The sequence below is a fragment of the Triturus cristatus genome, chromosome 6, assembly GCF_964204655.1.
Source record: "Triturus cristatus chromosome 6, aTriCri1.1, whole genome shotgun sequence".
Taxonomy (NCBI): Eukaryota; Metazoa; Chordata; class Amphibia; order Caudata; family Salamandridae; genus Triturus; species Triturus cristatus.
In genome coordinates, this window is record NC_140589.1 from 1241974311 (window position 1) to 1241994792 (window position 20482).

General features: G+C 45.8%; 1 protein-coding gene across 1 annotated transcript in view; it reads left to right on the forward strand.

Moving 5' to 3' along the window:
* Positions 1–20482, forward strand: part of BIRC6 (baculoviral IAP repeat containing 6) — a 1973616-nt gene that overhangs the window by 1885904 nt on the left and 67230 nt on the right. The window contains exon 71 of the mRNA XM_085609819.1: positions 15935–16012. Within this exon, the coding sequence (XP_085465945.1) occupies positions 15935–16012 (78 nt within the window). The remainder of the gene's footprint in view (positions 1–15934; positions 16013–20482) is intronic.

Sequence of the window (20482 nt, forward strand, 5' to 3'; positions counted from 1 at the left end):
CTGGGTTGTGGTCGGACAGGAGCATTTTCAGTTCGCTGTGCTTCTCCTTTTGTCTCGCAAATGCCCCATGGGTGTTCATAAAAGTGATGGCGATAGCAGTTGCACATCTTAAGAGGCTGGGGGTCCTAGTCCTCCCCTATCTTGATGACTGGCTTTTGAATACTGGTAAGCCACAGGCATTCACCAGCGATCTCCAGGCTATGTTAAACCTCCTGTTATCTTTGGGATTCGCTATCAACATGCCAAAGTCACACCTGGCTCTTTCCCGGATGTGCCCCTTCTTCGAAGCCATTCTGGACACAGTTTGGCTTTGTGTCATCCCTCCTCAAAGGAGTGTCCAGGACATTCAGGCTATGATCCTGATCTTTCAGCCTCTGTCCTGGATTTTAGTGCGGTTGACTCTGAGGCTGCTGATACTGATGCCTCCTGCATCCTGCCTGTCAAGCACGCTTGGTGGCATATGCGGGCGCTGCAGTGGGATCTGAAGTCTCAGTGGAACCAACATCAAGGGGTTTAACCATGTACAGATTTCAGAGGAGACTGCTTAAGATCTGCAGTGGTGGTTGTGGACCGTGATTGCGTCAGCAGCAGAACCCTCTCTACCTCACCCAGAACTGGCAGTGGTGGGAGATGCGTCCTTTCTGGGTTGAAGTCAGAGGCCTCTGATCTCATGTTGAGTCCCAGCTCCATATCAGCCTTCTGGAGCGAAGGGTCATCCGCTCTCCGTTGAACCCTTCCTTCCGTCCTTTAAAGGGAGACTGGGGTTGGTGCTCACAGACAACACTGCGCCATGTGGTATTGCAACACACAGGGCATTGTGGGGTCATAGACCCTGTGCCAGGAGGTGCTTCGCTTCTGGAAATGGCTGGACCATCAAGGACTTCTCCTGATGGTGAACCACCTGTCAGGACCTTTGAATGCCAGGGCGGACCAACTCATTCATCTATGTCTGGCAAATCACGAGTGCCAGTTACACCCAGAGGTGGCACAAGGTATCTTCTGTGAACAGGGTGAACCTTGGCTTGAACTATTTGCCATCGTAGAGAATGGGCAATCTCAGCAGTTCTGCGCATTTGAGTCTCCCAGATGTCTTTCGCTAGGAGATGTGTCTGTGTAGAGTGGTACTCCTGTATGTCTTCCCACCAATTCCTCTTCTGCCCCAAGTTCTGAAGAAGATCAGGGCCAACCTAGCCCAAGTCATCTTAGTGACACAGGATTGTGCACGACGGGCTTGGTACACGGAACACCTGGGTATTACCATCTGTTCTTTGATCAGGCCGCTCCTCAGGGAGGATCTGCTGTCACAGTAATTGTGCATGGTTTTGCACCCAAGCCTTCTCAATCTCCCCTTCTGACTTTGAGATTGAGCAGTGACAGCTGACCACCGTCAGCCTTCCTCCAGAGGTGGGTGATGTCATCTTGGCAGCCAGTTGTCCCTCGACAAAGACTGTATACATCTGTTGTTGGGACAACTTTGTGGCTTGGTACGGCACATGCCAGATTCACCCCCTCCTGACAATGTTGTCTGATGTTTTGTTGTTTGGTTTGTCCCTCACTCAGCAGGGCTTTGCTCTGGGTATAGTTAAAGGGTACCTTTCAGCTCTTTCGCCTTTTTTACAGTTAGCGGAGCAGCCCTCATTATGTAAATCACCTATTGTGATGCTTCTTTAGTCGTGTCCTCACATTTTTGATGTGCACTCCATTTGAGCCGCTACACAGGTGTCCTTTGCGGCTTTTCATATTTAAGACCGTGATCCTCATCACCATAAATTCACTGTAGCGAGTGAGTTACCTTCAAGCTCTCTGTGTCAACCCCCTGTATACCATGTTCTTCCCAGATACATTGGTTCTTCAGATGCAAGCATCCCTCCTGCCAAAAGTTGTCATGCCGTTCCATGTTGGTCAAAATATCACCTTCTCTGCTCCACCTCATCCCTCTAAGGAGAAGTTCCATTGCTTGGACCCAAAAAAGGCATTGAGCTTTTACATCGATCATACCAGGGAACACCTAGTTGACTATCAGCACTGTATGGGGTTCGCCGGAGCAACAAAAGACAAGGGCATGCGGAAAAGCACCATCTCCCTCTGCATTGTGGCCTGCATTGGCCAAAACGCAGCTCCAAAAGTACTGCAAGCACATTCTACCAGGGGCAAAGCTGCAACTACTTTGTCAGCATGTAGAGTTCCCATCCTGGATAGCTCCCGGTGTGCTACATGTGTGTCCCTCCATACATTCATGAAACACTAATGCCTGGACAGCCAGGTCCACCGATAAGGGCAGTTTTGCCAGATTGATCCTATAGGACGTTTTGGTTTGAGTCCATTCACAGACCTCTCTCCAAATACGTACTACATTAGTATCTATGCAAAAGGTAAGGAATCTGCGGCTAGAAGTCTCTATCAGAAGAACACGTTGCTTACATTCCCCAACACACTTTCTGGTAGAGACTCTATCTAACTGCAGATTCCTCCCCATCCGTCCCATCCTCCCCCCTATTGTACATTGGATTCTATCCATTAATAAGATCCCAAGTGTATGAATATGCACACTGCCCAAAGTGAAATTTTCTGCTGGGCTCCGTGTCTACGGCTGTGGACAGCCTAGAAAGAAACTGACGTCAGTCCATGGGAGTGGAGCCTATACAGGCTACCCACGTCATTTTTGGTGCGAAATAGCATAATGCAGCTCTGCACAGCACCACCTACCAACACTGAGTTCACAGTTGTGACACACACATTTCTGCCGTGTTGGGGGGGGGCATCACCTTGGGGAGGAAGCGATCAAAGGCCTCTGGTCTCTGATGTGGAGCCAACTCAATATAAGTCTTCTGGAGCTTTGTGCGGTCTATATTCCCATTAAGGCCTTCCTCCCATCTGTCAAAGGAAAACTAATGCAAATCTTGCAGACAACACTACCGTCATGTAGTACTGCAATAAACAGGGCGGAGTGATGCCACGGGCCATGTTCCTGGAGGCTCTGTGTCTTTAGACGTGGCTGGAAGAGCAGAACATCTTCTTGGTCACCAACCATCTAGCAGGGTCTCTGAACGTTAGAGTGGACAAACTGAGCAGGCTCCATCTGTCTTATCAGAAGTGGCATCTCCATCCTTTGTTGATCCGGATGAGCGATTCTGGACTTATTCACTGAAGTCCCATAAGAAGATGTTGAAGTGTTCTTCGAGAGAACTATGCTGAAAATCCAGTGCTTCGCTCCCAGGTTCTTCTTGTGGATCTGGCATCTGACACTAGGTCCACTCCGGGCTTCACTGGGTTGCCTGGTGCGGGAGCGACCTCCCCGATTCTCTTTCCCCCCCCCCCCCCCCCCCCCCCCCCCCAATTGTGAGTTTTATGAGGCCATGAGCCTGAATTCTGGGTGGTCGAACCCCTCTGGAGTGCCGCCGGTCTCATGGGTTCAGAAAGACTGGGGCTCCTATTTCAAGTTCTTACACCTCAGGTTTGATGGCATTTTGTGAGGTAAGAAATGTTAAGTTGGTGTGTGCATATAGTTACATATGTTTCTAAAGGTGCATGTTTTTTAATGGTTGTCCTTTATGTAAGCTATTAATGCTATTTTATCATTGTTTTATGGTTTTTAAGACAATGTCATGAAGATAAATTTGTAATTTAAGGTAGTCTTTCAATCATGCTTAATTATTCTGTTTACTGATATCGAAATATCCTTCCAGCAATATGTTCTGTATTTCGCTTTTATGACAAATTGTCGAATAGAGCTTGTTTGACTGACTGAGTTACATGTGTATTTGAAAAATTGGGATATGCAATTCAAAATGATTCGGTATATGAACTCCTCAGGAGAATAGAAGGACTTGAAATAAGAAAAGTGAAATCCCTAAGGATAAAGTAAGTTTGTGAAAAGATCTATTTATTGTACAATTGGTCAGACAATAAAGTGTGTCTTACAAGTGTCCCCACAAAAGGAGGACCCTTGAACAGTAATTGCAAGGTGAGTAGGGATCTATTTATTAGAAGACAAATTGTTGTATTTCTCTACATAGATTAAAAAACATGTGTACCAATGTAAATGTGTGTTAATAGCTAGACAGTATAAGAAGATTAATAATGATGGCATGACACCTACCTTCATAATAAGTAGGTGAAAATACCGCAGACTTTTATTGTACCATGTTTAGATTAAACTCTAGAATTACCGTGTTTGAAATAATTTCCTGTTGGAACCATAAAACGTATAAAATTATCATTAATACTACAAGGAATATGCATGCTAATAACCTATTGTTTATCAATATAAGCACTCCAATATAGTAGTGCTAACTGTGAGAATTAATGTCAAAATCAAAAGAAAGCCTTGTAAGTCACTGTGGAAAAGATGACTAAATTTAAGGATGTCATCGGGGTTGGAAACGTCTCCAGTGTGTTTTGTCTTTGTTTTACGATTATATATATATGTATTAAATATGGAAGCTGTGTATGAAAAGTACAATATATAATTGCTTAGAACATGATAAATTATATGTTGAGAATTCGTAAATGTTCTATTACATAAATCTATAGAGTTCAGAGAACGCATACTAGTGTTGTTGGGCAAGTGCAATATAACTGTATCTGTAATTAATGTCTTGAATTCTCCCCACAACATGACATTGACATTTTTATACGGAGTCAAAAGTGGCCAGTGTGCTGGCTACTTCTCCATGCTAGGGTTAATCCCCTTGCACCCGCTGGTCTTTCCTCATAACGGTCAGCTTCTTTTGCTGTGATTATTTGAAGGGAAGCCAGAGTCCTAGATTTTCAACTGGCTTAAGTCGAAATAAAGACTAATGTCCCCACAGAGGTTTTGCAACCGGGACACTCCTCATCAGAAAATCTGCTACCTTTAACAAGGCCCTAACTGACAATCCATGGGCACATGGTCCAAACCTTGCTCAGTGAACAGACAAGTGGCACATAGCCACACAGGGTTCTAATCCGGAGAGCCTGATGGTACAGGCATTCACCAGCAGAATTAACCCTAATTACTTCATTGAAAAGAATGGAGACATTTGGGAAGAAGATGTTTTCCTCTGGTAGCCTCACAATCAGGTCAGTTTTTACCAGCTGCTTGCTGGTTTGATACTCCCCAGCATTATGGGACTCAGTTGCTGAAATTTTACCAGCAGGCCCACAGAAATTCAGACCCAGTTTTGCACAGACTATCCAGGATGGCCAGCATGTCACCAAGTATGTCATCTTCGTACGATTAGACATAATAGCCTGCTTAGGCATAGCGGCTGGCACCAGTGTAGTGTTTCGACACCAAATGTTGAGGAGAGCCACTGACTTTCAGGTGCCATGGATATTCCTTTTGACGGACCTCACCTCTTTGGCAAGAACAACAACTCCGCCCTTGAGTGCTTTAGGGAAAGCAGAGCAACTGTGCATTCCCTCGGCCTTTCCACATCTGCATTATCCACAACAATTTTGCCTCTTTCCCAGTATTGCTAGGGGCTTCACCTTCAGTAATTGTCAAGGCCCACGACCTCAGCAACAGGTACACCAGTCTTTTAGGGTTGAGGAAGGGGTTCTAGCAGGCAACACGCAGGCCAGTAGGGGCAACAAACTTCCGTCCGTCTTCAGCCCCTCTGGCAGAAGCCTCCAAGCCACTTTATTTGACCCTCAGCCACAGACAACCACCACATGCGAAGTAGGATCACTCATTTTCTCCATGAGTGTCAAGCAGTTACATCCGACAAGGGGGGTCCTGCAGATAGTTCAAATGGGCTACGCCCTGCCATTCCTACTAGATTCCTTACATTTGAATGTTCCAGACTGGATCCGGAAGATTTTTTGTGAGCAGTATCCCTGGGCAGCAGTAGGTGGCGTCAATTGGCTCCATGTGCATCCTCTGCTCTGGAAGTGACGTCTGTGATACCTATATAGGCACCCCCTAGGCGTGAGGACGTCCTTTCCACACCAGCCAGCCCTGAACCAGAGAAAAGCTACCCCTCAGTCACTGTTTGACTGGATTTTTAAAAATATTTTGTCAACTTCTTTTGAGGTATTTTTCTCCTGGTGTGTTAGCAATGGCATCTAGGAAGACAGGATTTAAGCCCTGCAGTACCTGTCACCGGCCGATGTCCATGACTGACCGCCACCTTGTCTGACTGTGGTGTTTGGGGCGCGATCACGTCTCAAAGTCGTGTTCTGATTGCCGCATCATAAATCCAAAGGCTTTGAGAGCGCGATCCCTGAAGCTCATGGCAGCCCGGCATGCGACTGCGCGGAAAAAGAGGTCCGAGTCACGTGCAAAGTCCCAGAAGCATTTGCAGAGCCTGAAGTTCTCTTTGTGCCACTCTAAGTCCTCAGGACATTCAGGTAAGAGGCACAAGAAGAAGAGTAAGAAGTCAAAGAGGTCTTTGAATACTCCACGTCCGTTGGCTGACGAGACACAAGAGCATCTTGGCATTGAAGGCCTGGCTCCACAGTGGAGTCTGTGCTTAGGCCGACTCCATGCCTCCCTGACTTTTCCGCAGCAGGAGCGACCCCCCCCAACTTTTTTTTGAGGCATGTGCCTCCTATTTGGGTGGCCCAACCCCTTTGGTGCGACTTTGGGTCCTGCGGGGGCAGAGGAAGGCCCCGTCTGGTTCCGTACCAGCTGCTCCAGCCCAGGTTTCAGTGCGCCATCTCCACCTTCCCCTACACCAGTCCTGATGCCGGTGCCCACCGGCAGCACATTCCACATCCTGAACTCCAACACAAAGATGTGTTGCCTGATGCTGCATCCGACTCCGGCAGGAACAGCACTTCCTAGATTGGAGCCTGAGACCTATTTGTTTGGGTTAGGCCTTGAGGAGGAATGGGAGGGGTGGTGGGACCCTGGAGAATACCAGCCATACGAAAAGAACCCTAATATGGATTGTTGTGGACTGGATAAAACTCCAGATCCTGAAATGCTTTCTCCCCCCTACCTTGGCTACGGAGGAGAGAGGTTCCTATGTAATGATGGTGCAGATTGGCAGATGAGGTCCTTGACCTTCATTTGCCCTCGGTGGCAGTTAAGACCAACATCTTGACAGAGGTGCTGCAAGCAGGAGTATCCTCATCTGAACCCCTACTCCTCTTCAATGATGCACTCACTGACGTCCTGTTGGGGACCTGGTCCAAACCCAACACAGGGACTCCTGTGTATAGGACGATCGCCCGCCATCATCGCCCGAACCAGGGGACCCAAACTTCCTCACCCTACCCTAGAGAGCTTGGTGGTCCAAGCCTCAACTTCCCAGGGCGCGTTCCCTACCGCTCCCCTGGACAGGGAATCCAAAAGGCTGGACTCTTTGGGATAAACATCTTTCTTCTGCCTGCCTAGCATTGCGGTCTGCTACTCCCACACTCTGTGGGACACGGTTGTGCAAATGCTTCCAAAGGTCCCGTAAGTGGCACGGGCCATCCTCTGTTGCCGATGGGAGAGAATCAGGAAAATTCACAATTTGCTGTGGCTAGGACACCACTGACTCACTAGGCAGAGCGCTTGTTCTTTGACGGTGGCCGTGAGGTTCCACCCCTGGTTGAAGAAACCTGGCTTCTCGGGGAAGGTCCAAGCTTCCCTTCGATTGCTCCCATCTCTTCAAAGACTGGGCCAATTTGGCGCTAGAGTGCTTTAAGGACTCGCGGGCTACGGCCAAGTCCTAGGGCCTCTCTGCAGCCCCATACCACCCCCTCTCCCCCCCCCCCAATCTCCCTTTCACCCTTCTTGTGGCTAAGGAAGGGGCTTTCAATTGTGCCAATTTCCTCCCACAAGCCCAGCATGCTCTCCAGAGTGTGCGTGGACAGTAGCACAGAACCCAGCGACCTCGTGTGCCAGGTAGCCAGCGATCTGGTCTGTCCACCCCTACCCTCCCCTGGTAGCCTCAGCCTCCAAGCCCTCCTTATCTGCCGCTTTGCGATCATGGAAATCCAGTTGGCAGCAGGTTTCGCTATCGCCTGCCCCACTGGCAGTCCATAACATCGAACAGGTGAGTCTTGCAGATTGTCCTAAGGGGCACTCCCTCCCCTTCGAAATGACACCTCCCTCCATGTCACCATATCACGATCGGCTGATGGACGATCATTTGTCCTTGCTCTGCGAGGAAGTCATAGTTCTCTTGGCCAAGGGAGCCATAGAGAAGGTTCCAGTACCAAAAGTAGGCTGCGGTTGCTATTCCAGTCTCTTTCTGGTCCCAAAAAGAACAAAGGCCTTTTCCTATCCTAGATCTTCGCGCCCTCAACCTCTTCCTTAAAAAGGAGAAAATCCAGACGCTCACACTAGCTCAGGTCTGGTCTGTCCCGGACCCAGGAGATTGGATGGAAGGTTTGGACTTGCAGGGCGCCTATTTCCACATTCTCATCTGCCCTGCCTACTGGCGCTATCTGTGGTTTATGGTAGGCCACTGACATTTTCAATTCACTGTTCTCCCCCTTGGCCTTGCCAGCTCCCCTCAGGTGTTAACCATAGTGATGGTGGTGGTTGCAGCTCATCTGCAGAGAACAGGGGTAACAGTCTTCCCTAACTCGACGACAGGCTGTTGAAGGCGAGTTCACCCCTGCCTGTCTTCTCCCACCACCAGACTATGGCGGACCTCCTACATACTATGTCAAAATAGGAGAGAGGGGGACCAGGAGCTAATTAAGGTCCAGTGCCTATGCTCCGAAAAATCTGAGGTACTTACAAGGGAGGCACTGTTCCGTGGGGGAAGTGGTCAAAAAACGACCAATATCTACCCATTAATTAAAGGGAAGAAGAGTGAGGTCTAGGAGTAGGTACTAGGGATGGGGGGAGACACAAGTTGTCTCTTGTTGCCCTCACACACCCCGAAGGATGTCATGCTTCATCATCGGGCGTCTGCTCCTCGACGGGCCGGCGGTGCAATGCCCTACGGGTCCCCTGAAGGGTCTCTTTTGCGGAGATCTTTTAGAGAACTGCCGATGGGTGCATGCGGGTATGTGGAGGGGAAGTACCAAGGTAGGCAGTGAGGGTAGTGTGTGCAAAGTGAGTAAAAATACCTAAGGGTTAGCAAAAACTGAGAGGTGATTTAATAAGGTAAGCTACCTCAGACACATAACGTCACGACAGGTAACTATTAACCTACAGGTTTTTTACTGTACCAAGGGTACCTCATTATTAAATCACCTCTCAGTTTTTGGTAACCCTTAGGTATTTTTACTCACTTTGCACACACTACCCTCACTGCCTACCTTGGTACTTCCCCTCCACATACCCGCATGCACCCATCGGTAGTTCTCTAAAAGATCTCCGCAAAAGAGACCCTTCGGGGGACCCGTAGGGCATTGCACCGCCGGCCCGACGAGGAGCAGACGCCCGATGATGAAGCATTACATCCTTCGGGGTGTGTAAGAGCAACAAGAGACAACTTGTGTCTCCCCCCCATCCCTAGTACCTACTCCTAGACCTCACTCTTCTTCCCTTTAATTAATGGGTAGATATTGGTCGTTTTTTGACCACTTCCCCCACGGAACAGTGCCTCCCTTGTAAGGACCTCCTACATACGCTGGGGTTCACTATCAACGTGCTGAAGTCGCACCTGATTTCCCTCTCAAAAGCTCCTTTTTATCCGGCGGTTCTGGACACAGCGCAGTTTCGGGCCTATCACCCCAAGCAGCGCGTCTGGGATATTCGGGCTATGATTCCAATCTTTCAGCCTCTATCCCGGGTTCCGGTCAGAATGACCCTGAGGCTACTGGGCCTCATGGCCTCCTGCATCCTGCTGGTGGATCATGCCAGGTGGCATATGCGGGCTCTGCAGTGGGACTCTAAGTTCCAGTGGGCATGGCATCAGGGGAATCTGTACGATTGCGTCCAGATCTCGGAGGGCACTGCACACCAATTGCAGTGGTGACTAACGAACCAGGATTGGGTCAACGGCAGATCCCTCTCCCTTCCCCAACCAGAGTTCACAGTGGTGACAGATGCATCACTTCTGGGGTGGGGTGGGCACATTGGGAAGGCGGAGATCAAAGGCCTCTGGTCTCCGGCGGAGTCCGGGCTCCACATCAACTTTCTGGAGCTTCGGGCAATTCGTCTTGCACTCCAGGCATTCCTTTCCTCTGTCCGGGGAAGAGTGGTGCAGGTGTTCACGGACAACACCACCGCCATCTGGTATTGCAACAAACAAGGTGGAGTGGGGTCATGGACCCAATGTCAGGAGGCTCTCCACCTCTGGACATGGCTGGAACATTAGGGCATCTCCCTGGTGGTTCAACACCTCCCAGGTTCCCTGAACGCCAGGGCGGATGAACTCAGCCGCAGGTGCATGATGGATCACGAAAGGCATCTTCACTCTGAGGTGGTGCAAGGTCTCTTTCAGCAGTGGGGAGAGCCTTGGTTAGATCTATTCGCCACCGAAGAGAACGCGCAATGTCAGCAGTTCTGTGCGTTGGAATTTCTAAGGCGGCACTTGCTAGGCGACGCTTTTTGTCGCAAGTGGAGTTGCAGTCTTCTGTACACCTTAACGCCTATACCACTTAAGCCCAGAGTGCTGAAGATCAAGCGCGACCGGGCCCAAGTCATTCTTGTGGCTCCGGATTGGGCACGAAGAGTCTGGTATCCCGAGCTGTTCAACATGGCCATCGATCATCCAATCTGAATGCCTCTTCAGGAGGATCTTCTGTCGCAGCAGCAGGGGATGGTCCTCCACCCGAACCTGTCCAGCCTCCACCTCCTTGCATGGAGATTGAGTGGCGGCAGTTGACGTCGTTTGACCTGCCTCCCGAAGTCTGCGATGTTATCTTGGCAGCCAGGCGTCCCTCCACTAAGATGGTATACGCCTGCAGATAGAACAAATTTGTGGCATGGTGCACAGCAAAGAATGTGGATCCCCTTTCCGCCCCTCTTTCTGAGGTTCTCTTGTTCTCCTTTCTTGGCCCAGCAGGGCTCTGCTCTGGGCACTCTAAAAGGCTACCTTTCGGCCATTTCAGCCTTCCTTAGACCTTTGGTGTTGGTCTGCTAAGGTTTGCAGACCGAAGCGAATGCAGTGGCCGCAGGGTGCACAGTTTAGTGGGCGGCTTCTTACAGTATTGCAGATGCTTTTTCTGGTGATATGAGGATACAAAATTTTAAAAATAAATAACTTTTTTTTAAAAAGCCTCTTGGGTTCTAATAAAGCATCCGGGCATTACAAACATAATTCTATGAAAGTTTGCCCCTCCATATTCAGATTCTTAGACCAAGGGTCTCTGTCAATCTCTGTCTCTGTGTATTCCCTCCATTATGCCCGAATATTAACGGTAACTGAAGAATTATCCTTCTGGAGTTCTTTATACTAGTAACTCAGAGAATCATTCACTTTTTCAGGCCTGTAGAGATTCCTAAGCAAACACAAGGAGATGATGGACGGAGCGCTGAAACTTTTCAAACAACGATCTGGGTTGAATCCATCATCATTCTTTAGGTCACTTCGCCACCTCAGTTCAGACCCAGCTAAATGCAAATCAGTCTTGACCCTGTGCCTCATGGGAACAGTCCAGCCCGAACTGCCAAGCCAGGTCTTCCCTGGACCGGAAACAAGCATTCTTGGACCGGTTTCTGGGTAACACCCTTCATCAGCCAGGCTAGCTTGAATCCAGTGGCAAAGTGAGCATGGGACCCACGTCTGGGAATACCCTGCCAACTTAGGGCAAACAAAGAAAACACAAGGAGATGATGGACGGAGCGCTGAAACTTTTCAGACACTCACCCCCAGTCACAGATCTGGGTTGAATCATCATCATTCTTTAGCTCACTTTGCCACCTCAGTACAGACCCAGCTATATGCAAATCAGTCTTGACCCTGTGCCTCATGGGAACAGTTTTGCCACTGGATTCAAGCTAGCCTGGCTGATGAAAGGTGCATCATCTCCTTGTGTTTGCTCTGTAGAGATGCCTAACCAACCGGACTATACAATAAACTTCATATAGGGAGAGACGATGAGGGACAGAGACCATATGAATGTAAGAAAAATGAAGAGATGCATCATATGAGGTATTACGAGATCAAATCTCTGCCACAGACTCCTCTATTCTTGCGTATGAAGTCTCCTAATGTAAAATTGTGACTCTTTTAACACTTTTTGATGGCAGCCCTTGAAAGGCAGGGGGAAAGATGGGAGTAGCATTCCAGAGAAGTTTCGGCATGAATTGCTGGTAGTTTAAATATACGGAAGAATTGTTGCTTCTCAGCACTTATGTTCTGCAAGTTCTTATACCTCACTTTCTTCTGTATTTTTGGTTCAGTGATGGCTCTCATCAAACTGGCTATACTGTAGTGACTGAGCATATATAAAATTTAAAAATTATCAAATTGAGACCCGTGCATGGAAAAACAGTGCATCTGCACAGCGATGGAAGCTAAATAATAAGTCCTAAGACATGGGAGTGACAAGTCTCCCTCAGTCTTGAGCAATTGAAGTATTTTTAGGCTGGCTCTGGGAGATGTATTAAGAGAATAGATTTTTGATAGTAAGAGGATAACATTTAAGTGATAGCTGTCTAAAACTGAAGCAGGATAAAATCTCCCTAAATATCTTTTGGGATGTGAATTATAAATAAGCCTAATATCAGGGGTAACACATCAGTTATGGTGTTGAACAAAAGTGATTCTCTCTCGAATTCATTAATTGTATAACCCCCAAACTCGTATATCTCCGAATCACTTGCAGAGCTGTCTCAATGTTCTCCCTATCAGGGGATAGATACAGGGCAACATCATCTGCATATAATTTTATTTTTGCAGCGCCAAATAAAAGGGGGCAGATACCTTTATGCAACCGAATATATTGGGCCTTTTTGCGAACGGGAAAAAGCCTTTTGGGATGTATCATCCCAAAAGGCCCTCGCAAAATAGGGAATCACAAAATTTGTGATTCCCTATTTTGCAAATGCATTTAAGGAATCCCAAATTGCAATTCCTTAAATGCAATGCAGGAGCACCCAAGTTGTGCGATTGTGCCTAAAGAAATCGCAAATTACCAACATCAAGTCGGTGGTAATTTGTGATTTCTTTGAAGAATGCACTTTTTTCCATTTTTCAAAGTTACATGTGGCGCACATACATACCCTTGGGGCATTTATGTGTGCCACATGTGCACACATACTTATTTCAGGGGTGCAACAGGGTGTCCTTTTGACACCCTTGAAATTGCATTCGCAATTTGTGAGTACCTAATGTGTACTCGCAAATTGCGAATGTCTTACCATTCATTCCTATGGGCCTCTAGGCCCATAGGAATGAATGGGAAGGTATTCCTTAATTGTGTATCGCAAATTGCAATTAAGGAATAGCATTATTATTGACATTCCTACATGCATTGCGTTTTACGAGTCCTTAATAGCGATTCGCTAAAAATCGCTATTAAGGACTCGCAAAACGGTTTGTTCAAACATATGCCCCACTGTTCCCCACACTTTTATTGTAACTTGAGCCGAAGTATTTTCATACAGTCTCGCTACAGACCTTGTGAGCTCTGACGGGAAATTACATTTCTCCAGAATTTTAAACAGAAAATCCCAGCTGACACGGTAAAATGCATTCCCTATGTCTAGCAAGACTACAGCAGCAAGGATATTATCAGTAGAGGCTGAGACCCTTCAGGTTGAGGCTGCAGGCGTTGTCTTGAGGCTTGAGGGAGGTCGGGGATCACCAGATCCCAGGTCAGGATTTCTGGGAAGACCTCCTCGCTCTGGGGGTTGCTGGTTGCTGGATGCTGGACACACCGGGTTCTTCGCTGTAGGCCGGTCAGAGACCGGACAGGCTGGTGGGGCTGGGGCCAAAGCAGTAAGTGTCGTCTTCTTCCTGGGTCAGTACGGCTCTTTGGTCCTCCTTCTTTCTTCCTCAAATCTGTCCAGGCAAGGTTCAGGGTGGCCCCTAAATGCTAGATTAGGGGCGTTAAAGGGGGTGGTGTGCAGGTTGGGACCAACTGGTCCCTTCCTTGGGCTGGGTACACCCCCTATTATGTCACCCTCCAGCGGGAGGGGGCATGAGCCTCTTCCTCATTGGTTGGGTCCCCTCATCTTCATGATCGAAGGATTGAGAGGAGTGCTTCTCTTCGCCTCCCCCACCTGAGGGGTGTGGTTGGTGAAGGGGGGGGGACACCTCCTCCTAGCTTGGTTTTCCGCCAATTGTCCCGCCCACAAGGGCGGGAGAATTACCGGTGGTATACCGTTGCTGGGGGCAGCAAAAGGCAGGGACAGCATCCCAAAGGCGGCAGGCCTCTGAAGATTCCTCTTCATGGACCTAGCCCATCCTGGGGGAGGAGGTATGGCCTTAAAGCCTCCCAAACTATAGCACCTTCTGTTGTGTGGGGCATTTATAGAGGGAAAATGTTCGATCTCTGTTGATAGGTTTGAACATAAGATTTCTGGCTCAGCACTAGTTTACATCTCTGCAATGTCGATGCCGTTTTACCTGAGACCTTATTAACTTGCACGTAAGGTCTCAGGGAAGTTTCATGGTAAATTGGCCAGTAAAGCTTTGGTCAGTAGCGTTTTCTTTTTAACTCGTGTTTGATGGGTAACATTAAAACTTTCAAGGGAGCGTCTTTATTGTTATAAGGATGTGTTTGGAACCCTTAGCAGTCACCTTGCCAATGCTTTTCTGAAGATTCACATGACATTGAGAATGCAGCTATTTCTAAATGTGTGGTTGTATCCTAATGACGAAGAATGTGCATTTCTTCGTGCATTGCTGTCTTATCAGTGTTCCGAGATTCCCCACTGAAGTGTGAGGGACAGTTTTGGCTTATTCCTACATGTATTTGCATTTGACATTTGCACGGCTATTTTCATAAAATGTGTGTACCTAATACTTAAAAACCGTGGACAGGCTTTGTCCTGACTGGTTTCATGATGGCTTCCCATTCTTCAAGAGTGGGATACACAAAGTGATTCGTTATCCTCATTATGTTTTTTTGAGAATTTTGAATCCATGCTTTTTGTGTTTGTCCTTTCCAGTCCTTAATGAAGAGGGGGTAAAAAGGTGCCCTTATTAACAAAGTGCTATATTCAAACCCAATTGTTCTCTTCCAGACATACACAGGAACTCGTTGAACAGGTGGCATTGGCAAACCTGATTGCGAAGAGCGTGTCAGCGCTTTTTTCCCAGGCATTCTTGCTTATGTTTAGATTCGAGAAACATTTCGCAAGTGTTACCAGCAATACCCACTTAAGAACTCCTTAGGTTAAAACGCATTCTTGTTCCCTGGAACTCCTTTCGAGGCCATATTTGCAACCCCCTGCTTAGCATGGACACAGAAGATCCCTCCACCCCATAGTCTATGCCTATGACGCTCTGGCACAAAAAAAAAGGAAAAATAAAAAGGTGTTAAATGCTTTTTCCACTGAATGTACTGTACTTGATTCCTCTGTACTGTATCTCTGATGTTGATGAATGTTTGATAAAAAGATTATTTTTTTTTAAAACGCATTCTTTTTCAAGCATTCTGGCAGAGGGCTGCGGGAGTGTGATAAGTAAAGTGTACATATCTGCTAAATGGTTCGCCACTGAGCTATTTTGTATATTCTAATTTACTTTTTGGAATGCGAATTTCGGATCCCCTTACGCTAAAGAGAAACCGCAGTATTCCAGGCCTTATTGAAGGCTTGTCTGACAATTTTTTAAAGGCTTGTGGGACATTGTCGCATCGGTATAGGGGAAAGAGGTTGCCCTTTTTTGTGGTTTAGCCCTTCTCTAAAACCTGGGATATGGTAACACCATATTACTGTACAAAATTACGATAAATGAAGGTGGAATCTGCTTTTTTTGTGCGAGGTTTTATGAGTTGCCGATTTTTAGGTCTCAATGCCATATGATAAAATTGTTGACTTTACCGTTAAATATAATTTTCTGGTTGTCATGCCCGCTCCCCGCCTCTCTCTTTTGTACACCAAATAATGTATTTATTGCATGGCTTGGTTTGTTCTACTCACTGTGGAATTGCTTTCTATCAGGTTTGCTTAAGCATACTAAACACGTGGCATGGAAGGCCTGAAGAAAAGTGGAACCCCCAGACGTCAAGCTTTTTGCAAGTAAGCTGCCAGTTCTTTCTTCCTCGCTACTAGCGCTGCTGTAGAAATGGTAATATCGGGCAATCCTTGGTTTTAAAAAGCTATGTATTTAAAATAATAACCAATCTTGGCTTGCTACGTATAAACGCATTGGAATTATTTTAAAGACTTAAATGCACAACAGAGCTTTTATCTTCTTTGCTATGGTTTGTACTTAGCTGCAGTTTCAAGGCGTGTGTTTGAAGGGTGATTGGTGGAAGGTTCTTTCATTAGAAGTTTTGGGAGATATTTGTTTTAACTCATAAGGAGTCGCTTTTTTAAATTTATTTTTAAAGGGGGTAGTTTTTCAGAACTGCATAGTTTTTCAGAACTGGAATTATGCAAGTCGTTTTTATCATTTACTAGCATGGTGTTTACAAATGAAACCCCTTTGGTATTGAACAGTGTGTTTGCATTTCCAGTTCACGACCGTCATCTGTTAGTGCTTATGTATGTTGTGTATAAGGGGAAGACAAATTGACGTAGGAAAGAGTGTGTGTTTAAAAGTGGAATGCAAGAGCCAGAGTGTTATGGTAGCACAAGTAACACCGTCTGGGACTCTTGCATCATTTAGCCCATTTGACATAGGTCCAGAAATCTGAAACTGAGTTATGGTCGTTGCCAGTCACATGATTCAGAGCCCCTTGCAGACTACCCAGGATCAGTTCCAGAATCTGCTATCCAGAGGATCCGTTTAAACACAAGTGGTCTTTCCCATGTGCTGTGCACACTTTATTATTGGTCAAAACAAATGCCACAACAATGAGGGTCCCACACTTGTGCGCACAGGAAGTAACTATGTCATTTGTATTCTCTCACTATTGTTTAAACTGTTGATGCTCACTTTAAAATGGCCATCGTTTAACCATTTCCAAATTAAGATAAATTCACACTTGCAAGGAGCACTCAAATTAAACACAATATTTCCAAACAAATATCTTTAATTTAACCAATCAACATCATTTATTCTCAGTTCTCATATTCTTTCCAACATGAAGAATATCAAATTGATTCCATGCCAATGTCCTCTTAATTTTATGCCTCAATTAGTCCTTTATCCTTGTTCCATATCAATGTCTATTTATAATCCACAGATATTTCCTTTTGATCCATCAATCGTTTATTCCATCCTTGTGATCCATCAGTCGTTTATTCCATCCATTTCTGATCCAATCGTATTATCAAGGATAATCATTCCATTCCTTATTTCAAATACTCTCAACAGCCGACGCGTTTTGTCCCCTCCTGGGACATCATCAGGGCTGTGAAATAAACAAGCACATTCAATCATAATCACATCCCTCCTGTATACATGTTTGCACCCTTATATCCTTATAAATCATTTCCTACCTATTTAACAAGCTCCATGATTCATCAGGATGTTTAAACAGATCATCCTTATTTTTAACAAAACATAGTCTCAACCTTTGGCATGACATAGTGCAAGATTTAAATAATCCAAATTATTTATATTCATTTCATTCTTTAAATTGCACATCCCCTATTCCATTCAATACAAGGGATTTTATTGCCCCTTTCCTCAGTATGTTATCATAGAAAATTTCCATAGTCTGATACCTTATATTCCCCTCCATCTTTTGTCACGCCCACCTCTTCTGAACTCTCCCAAGGCCTATTTTGTGTACTATTACATGTGGCTGCTCTCCCCTTTGACTCTATTCCTAGATCCCACAAACAAATCAAAAACATAACCATTTTTTTCCTATAAACTCCAATAAATTACGAAAACAACTTTAATTGAATAATCTTAATTCTCTCGGATGTCAGCCTCCTCATGGCCTTCCATACTAAAATCCTACAGCCATATTCTACCCATGACTATTATTCAAAGCCCCCAGCCAAAACATAACTCAGACTCTTCTCACCTTTTTTCAATAATATTGGTGAGCACATCCAGGGTGCATTATTTCATATGCAGGCTGTACAGTTCGACTAAAGAAACTTATTTCTGCATAAACGACAAAGGAGAAAACACATTCTAAACCAATCAAATCAATCCCCTCTTTATTCAAAAAGCCTTCTTTCCAAACTCTCTGACCAAGTACCTGTGAATGTTCAAGCGGCTTCACTGCCCGAAAACGTCTCTCACCGCGGTCTGTCCGCAACTCTCGCTTCTCATATTCACCCACCCCGCTCTTCTAGTTATAAAGGACAGGGCAGCCAATCACTGTGCACTTTTTCTAAACCGTTAATTAATTCCCCAGTTCCCTCTCTGGTCCGCTATTGCACCCAGTACGTCAACCTCATTAACCTGTGAGCAGCAATCCTGCTCTTCCGCATTGCCACTCCCATCCACTCCACATTCATCCTCTATTAGTAGCTCCCAATCCAATCGCGCTACTCCTGGCCCAGCCATTTGCAAACCAAATTTCCTGCTACGTTCGTGATCTCAATTATTTTATGAATTCCTTTCATTCCAGGTCCGCTATTCCCCCTAATACGTAGGCTTCATTACCGATAAGTAGCAGCCCTGCTCTTCGCATCAATGCTATCATCCAATCCGCTTTGTTCTTATATTCACAATGGCCAATCACAGCGCGCCAATTCAAGCCGCGTTCTGTTTCACAGTACCACCCCCCACCCCCGCTCTTCTAGTCATGACCGGCAGGGCAACCAATCACTGCGCTCCATTACTGCACCGTGAGTCAAATGCCCGGTTCCCTCTCTAATCCATATAATTACCGGTGAGCGGCAGTCCTGTTCTTCAGCTGAATTCCTGTATTATAGGTGATGTTACCTATTCTATCAGTTCCTTTCCTCTCAGGTCCGCTATTCCACCACATGCATGGGCTTCATTACCAATAAATTGCGGGCCTGCTCTTCACATCCATACTATCCTCCAATCCGCTTTATACCTTTCCTCGCTCTTACCAATCACAGTGCACCCATTCACATGCACCGATGTTACTCCCACTACCAGGTTCCCTCTCTGGTCCGCATTATTACCGGTGAGCAATAGTTCTGCTCTTCCGCTATGATCCTGTTCCATCAGTGATTTCACCTGTTATATCAGTTCCTTTCCTCTCATGTCCGCTATTCACATCCATGCTATTCTCCAATCCGCTTTGTGCCTTTGTCACTTTTATCGATTATTACCAATCACCGCGTACACATTCAAGTAAACCAATATTACTCCAATGTTCCTATAAAAATCATTATCATACCTCATTCATCCGTTCCAATCATCTTAAGTTCATTATTCCACTCGTCGTCCTCTATCAAAATATTTTGACATTTCCACCAGTCCATCCAATTATATTAACCCTCAGCTTCTAACTAGTCTGCTGTCTCACCCTCCATCTCTGAAATTTACGTCCTACGCAACGGTGGCAATATAGAATTATTATTTTTTTAATTATTTTTTTAAATATATAGATCTATATATATACAAATCATTAGCAAACTAAAAGGAACCCATAATATATCCTCAATGTCCCCTTCAGAACGCCATATCCAATATATTCCTAACAGTCTGCTCATCAAATTATTCAACAAGATATTCACCCTAATTAACTATTCAAGGAATTCCTATCACATGTCCATACTGTTCCATCCTATATTGTCAACCCCTGCTTCATCTTCAGGATCAATGTCCAAATTGAAGCACAGAGTACAGGTCAGATTATCTCGGTTTGACCTCAAACCTCACTTCTCAATCATCATCAATCACTGAAATGTTTAAACCCTTTGCCCTGCGTCCTGGAAAAAGCATAATACCATTCAAATTCTCAAACCAAGAAGTAATGGAGTTCAGTGTCGCTGTTTAAGCCCATTGTCACTGCTCTGCATTTACTGATCCATCTAGCTTCTTCCTGCCTAATTCGCAATTCCCAGTCCCCACCTCTGTTGCTGGGCAAAATCCTCTGTATACTATGAAATCTAAAACCCTGTTGGGAATTGTGGCATTCTTTGATGTGCAGGTGCAGGGGTGATCTAGTATCACGATTCAGGATTGCACGCCTATGTTCCTGCAATCTAAGTTTCAAAGTTCTTTTCGTACTGCCAATATAGATCTTCTTACAAGAACATATAATTACATATATTACTCCTGTACTGTTACAGTTGATGAATTCTCTAATAACATCGTTTTTTCGTGTTATACATGAATTCTTTGATTTTGTTAATCCCCAATTCACACATATTACAAGTTCCACACACATAAAAGCCTCTTGGTTGCTTCGGTAACCAATTCAGCCCCTCCGTTACGTCTGATGGTACATAGTTCCGCGTGATCAAATTTTTTATAGTTGAACATTTCCTGTAAATTACTCCTGGTTTATCACCTATTGAATTTACTAATCCTGGTACACCTGTCAATAAGCCCCAGTTTTTCTTTAGAGCTTTGTCCAATTTTCTCAATACAATGCGTGGTCACAAATGCTACTCTTTCCTTAGATTGGCTTCTCTTCTTTTGAACAAGTGTAGTCTTCC